This window comes from Camelus dromedarius, chromosome X, assembly GCF_036321535.1.
Source record: "Camelus dromedarius isolate mCamDro1 chromosome X, mCamDro1.pat, whole genome shotgun sequence".
Lineage (NCBI taxonomy): Eukaryota > Metazoa > Chordata > Mammalia > Artiodactyla > Camelidae > Camelus > Camelus dromedarius.
Genome location: NC_087472.1, coordinates 17,245,853 through 17,251,479, shown reverse-complemented (window position 1 = coordinate 17,251,479; position 5,627 = coordinate 17,245,853). Strand labels below are relative to the sequence as shown.

Genomic DNA, 5,627 nt, shown 5'->3' with positions numbered 1-5,627 from the left:
AACTTTGGGCAAATGTTTGGGTTTAACTGTTTTGTTTTCAGTTTCCTCATCTGTGAAAAGGGGATGATATTTTTACTTACTTCAAAATTTTATTATAAAAATAAATTAACTTAATTATTACATGAGTTAATATACATGAAAGGCTTAGAACAGTGCCTGACAAATAATAAGCACTCTGTTGTGTTGCTTTCATTATTAATGCTCTCCAAATATCACCTGAATCAGTTTGTTATTGGATTACGTGGAGAAGCAAAAGGCAACAATTAGGTATGAAGGAAGGTAGTTTTTCTTCAAAAGGTGATAAGTTGATATTTTAGTTTTCTAACTAGAGTAAAATTACAACAGTGAGATAATATATATAGAAATATATGTGTGTGTATATGATATATTTATATATATATATATAATATATATATATATATAAATATAATATATGCAAGCCATAGCTCAAGAAATCAGTGAATATCAATATATTCCAGATATATCCCAGTAGGGAGGACTTGGTCTATACAGGGTGGAATTGAGAATAGTTTCTAATGAGTACCCTAGTGGGTTGTGTCCTGAGCCCTAGGGTGATCTCTTTCTAAATTCAGCAGCAGGGACAACACCACCAACTGAGGTTTTCAGTCCTATTTCAGCCTTCTCCTCTATCTTTTTCTATTTTAGGAAGAGAAAATGTTCATATCTGTGCCTAGAAAAAATCACCATTTTTAAGTGGAGAAAGTGGAAGGGTTTCATTCTGAAAAAACTTTGGAAATAGTCACAAATCACCTAGGTAAGTTTCATAGAGGGGAGACCCCACCCAACCCAAATACACAAATGTTTGCTCCAGACGTTCACTGCAAGAGTGTTGTCCAAATTAGTGACTTGAGTATGTAAGAGTCGAAAAGCTGAAGATACTTCTGTGTTTAGTTGTAAAAGATGATGCCAGCTTGGAGAGAGTAGACAAGAACAAGCAGTTAAATGGAACTAGTTTATATGGTGCCTAGAAGGTCAAATCAGAAACCTGGACTGTCAAATTTTCCTAATGCAATGTACATTAGTGAAAAGGTTAGATTACATGTACATAATAATATACCACTTTATTACTCTAGTACATTCGAAATGGCTAAATGTTGCCTAGCAGAGGTCCCACCAGAACTGATCTTGCCTGATTTATAATTAGTACATTTATTTGTTAGTATGCAAATGAGTACTGCTATAGTACTCAGGGAAAATTGTGTTGTTAAGTAAGTGCAACTTTTCTCCATCAATTTTGCTCCAACTATTCATTAGTTCTGCTAATCTCTTTTTTCAGAGTGCAAAGTTAAACAGCAAACCGGCAGAAGTGTATGAATTTATACAATTGCAGTCCAGTTGTGTTAGACTGGGAAGGTGGTGTGAAGACATAGCAGATTTTTTAGTAAGTAGCAAGTGTGTAAAATGGATCTCACAGCAGCATAGATAAAGTGAAAACTGGAATAAGCAAAGATGAAGTAAGCCACCTTGCTCTCATTTGGACATACATAAATATGGCAAAAACACTTTGGCATCAAGATCCAAAGTTCAGCTCCACCACCTAATAACTTTGTGACTTTGGCTGAGCAAGTTCTTGTGTGCCTAGAACGTAAGTGATACTCCTAATAAACATGAAACCATAAGCAGTATAGTGGCAATATAGCAGTGGTTAAGCAAGAGGGCTCTGAAGTCAGACTAACTGAGCTCAGAATCAACTCTACTACACTAGCTATGGATCACTTTTATTATTTAATTATTTAACCTCTTTAATTCTTGATTTCTTCATATATAAATGGAACATTTTAGTAGACCTACTTAGCTCACAGAGTTGTTTGTAGTGAGTATTTAATAAGATCATCGATGTAAAGCATTTAGCAGAGTGCATGCAACATAGTAAGCCCTCAGTAAACACTAGCTGTTAAAGTGTTACCTCTACACTTTCTTCATTTTGGCTTATGCCCAATCAACTCCACTATAAATGGTTTTATTAAGTGCACTAAACATTACCTCTGCATTGATTAATTCAGTGGATATCCCTATATGAACTTTCAGCAGCATTTATGGCAGATGACTAATTTCTCCTTGTTGAAATGTAAAAACTGGGAAGTTTTCAGGAAGATTTGAGGAAGAGCTAATTACTTAAAGGATAAATTTTAGATCAGGTGCTGGAAGTAAATTGTGGCAATCTGTCTCTGGAACACTAAAACATGATCACTTAAACAATCACATATGTACTGAATACTCAACTTTCCAAAGATAGAGGCTGGGTTAGATGTTCTCTGAAGGTTTCTTATTACCTTTAAAGTCTGTGATTCTTCCAAATTAGTGAATGGTAGCAGCTACTCTTTCTGCAGAAATAGCTAAAATACAGATATAGGCATTTTACATGTGCTCTTGCAATTCTCACAAAAATCCTCTAAAGTGGATATTATCCACATTTTAAAATTGATGAAATAGACTTAGAAAAGCACAGATAACAGTCATGAATATAGAGAGTGGTAAATTCTGAATATTTACTTTTTAATTTATTCACTCATCCTTGTATAAACACAAGCAATATTTATTGAGTGCCTACTATGTGCCAGGTATTGTCTTTAGCACTGCTGTACAGCATTGAACACAGTAGACAAAATTTATGCCCTTGTGGAGCTTGTATTTAGTAAGCAGAAAATATGACCCAAGACTATATGGTTCCAAGGTCTGATTCAGTTCTATAATCTGGTACAATATCATCTGACTGCCTTTTGTGCCATGTTACCATTTTACAGTGAAGTCAAATTTTTCCCTTTTTAGACACAGCAGAACCATGCACCAAGGAAACCAAACTATCTCCGAATTTTTCCTCCTGGGACTCGTGGTGGCATCTGAACAGCAGCAGCTCATCTTTATGCTGTTTCTGTGCATGTATCTGGTTACCATGGTGGGAAACTTATTTATCATCCTGGCTATTATCAATGATGTTCACCTCCACAGCCCCATGTACTTCTTCCTTGCCAATCTATCCTTTACTGACATCTGCTTCACAACCACTACAATCCTCAAAATGTTGGCAGACATCCAAAGCCAGAGCCCAACCATCTCTTTTACAGGATGCCTTACACAAATGTACTTTTTTATGCTGCTGGTAGACCTGGACAATTTCCTCTTGGCAGCCATGGCTTATGACCGGTACATTGCCATCTGTTGCCCATTACACTATGCTGCATTACTGAGTCCCAAGCGTTGTGCCATGTTGGTATTGACTCCATGGATCATCTCCAATCTTGTCTCAGTACTGCATCTCAGTCTACTGGGCCTCTTGAATTTCTGTGATCAGAGAGAAATCCCACATTTCTTCTGTGACCTGGAACCCATTTTAAGGCTTGCTTGTTCAGACACCCACATCAATGACTTGACAATCCTAGTCTTTGGGGGAGCAGTTATCTTCACCCCATTCGTCTTCATTTTTGTCTCCTATGCCCTTATTGGTTGCACCATACTTAGGATTCCTTCAGCCAAGAGGAAGTGGAAAACATTTTCCACTTGTGGATCCCGTTTCTCAGCTGTGGCTCCATTGTTGGGGTCTATTTTCTCCCCTCTTCTGCCGACTCAGCAGATAGGGATAAGGTGTCTGCCATTATATATACAGTTGTAACTCCCATGATGAACCCCTTCATCTATAGTCTAAGGAACAAGGACATGAAAAGAGCACTGAGGAGACTACTCAGCAGAAAAACCTATTTCTGGAGATGGTGAGCCTTGCCATAAGAGACACCTGTATCAAAGTCTTAGACTTGGATGAGCACATAGAGGATCCAAAGCCTCAGGCTACTGTGCCACCATGGTGGCTTCTTTCTCATGCATTTTCTGACCCCAATCCAGGTCCAAGAGTCTATATCAGGCTTATCTCTTCATAGAAATAATAATAAAAATACAAAAAAAATTCTTTATTCCACAGTACATCATTTACATACAGAGTTTTCCTTGAATAAGTTCATAGTTGTATAGTTCTCTAATTTTTGGTTTGTGTCTCCTTTCCCCCTCTACCAAACCCAACATACTAGATCATTGATAGGAAGGGAAGAAAGAAGGAAGGAAAGAAGGAATTGATGATAATAGGTCAAAACATCTTATAGATAATATCATTTTGAAGTTCACAACTTCTAAACATGACTTGACTCACACAATAACACTTTGAGAATGATATACTATATCATTCTCATGTACTAAGCAAGAAAAAAGACACACTAATAGAAGAAAAATAAGCTAAGGCAAAAGCAACCATGTCATATATCCTGCTCTGAGCCCTACAGAGGCTCCTCACCAAAGCTAAAGTTCTTCAGCATATAAGATCTTCTACCATCTAGATTCATTTACATTTCCAGAAATAAGAATCATCATTCCCTACCCTTTGCCATTTTTGGAACACCCGACATTCCAACTACACTGAACACTTTAGGTCATTCTTTGGGCAGTACATAGATTTGCATGATTCTTGACTTTGTGCATGTTATAGCCTCTTCTTGGAGTATCTGTTCCATTCTCTCTTCCCACAGATATTTGATACTTTTTAAAGGCTCCATTTTAAGTCTTACATTCTCTGTGAATTATTTTATAATTCCTCCACCTCTTTAGGTAAAATTATTCCCTTATCTCCTTTAAGATCCTATAGCACTTCATTTTTGCTTCTGTACCACTTATCACAATGAAATAATTATCAGAATATTTGTCAATGTTATCCAATATGATGTGAGTCCTTTGCAGGATGTAGGACTACATTTTATTAATCTCTGTAGGTTTCATCTGATATAATGCCTGAAACGGAATAGGTACTCAGTAAGCCAAGTTGAATAAAACAATTGTCATCTCTCAAAACAGAAAATTTAGTTTTAGTTTATCTTCTGCTGACTTGTTGAGTAATACTAGATGAATCAACTAATCTCTCTGAGTCTAGTGTACCACTGATACAGTCCCTGAAAGAGTATACTAACTTTTACTCCTAGCTACTTCCATTGATGATATAGGACATGTCTGAGGTTCAAGTTTTTTGAGATGGAAGGCTGTAAAAGTGCCGTACTGGGTAGGTTTCAAGAATCCAAAATAAATCAAGAGAAGCATTAAGAAAATCAGGTATTAAACATGTATAAGAATATGAGGATTTGAGGTACATAAGGATTTTTATGTGGGTATGAAAGCTAAGACATGACAGCTGGGCTCTTTTGTGCTATATCTGTGTGATATCCTAACATTTGATCATGGAGGAAACTTCAGGCGTTCATGCATCTGACACTGCTAAAACAGTTACACTATCTGGGTTAAATGAACCTAGCTCTTCGTTTCAGGACACCTTCAGGGCTGGGTTTGTGGCTTTGTTGTGGCACCATAATAGTCCAGTCAGAGCACTCAAAGTGTAGTTTTCAGACTTATGCTAATCACAAACTATTTGTTACTAGTCAGCAGATTGAGGTGAGATAAGTTTAGAAATTGAGATGAACATTTAGAAACATAGAGCAATTTCACACTGTTATGAAATTTTTACTTTATTTATTTTCCAAAAGTATCAGTCTACAAAAAAATGGAAATTAATAAAAAAAAAAGTGCTAGATTCTTCTCTGTCTTCTCCATCTTATCTTCCTTCTCCTCCTTCTTTT

The 5,627-nt window shown here is 36.5% G+C and overlaps 1 protein-coding gene across 1 annotated transcript; it reads left to right on the top strand.

The window, feature by feature from the left end:
- The first annotated feature begins 2,803 nt into the window (after positions 1 to 2,803).
- LOC116150984 (olfactory receptor 1468) lies at positions 2,804 to 3,732 on the top strand. Its single transcript, XM_031446590.2, is given in 2 exon segments — positions 2,804 to 3,539; positions 3,542 to 3,732. Coding segments are annotated over 2 exon segments (927 nt in total).
- Positions 3,733 to 5,627: the final 1,895 nt, after the last annotated feature.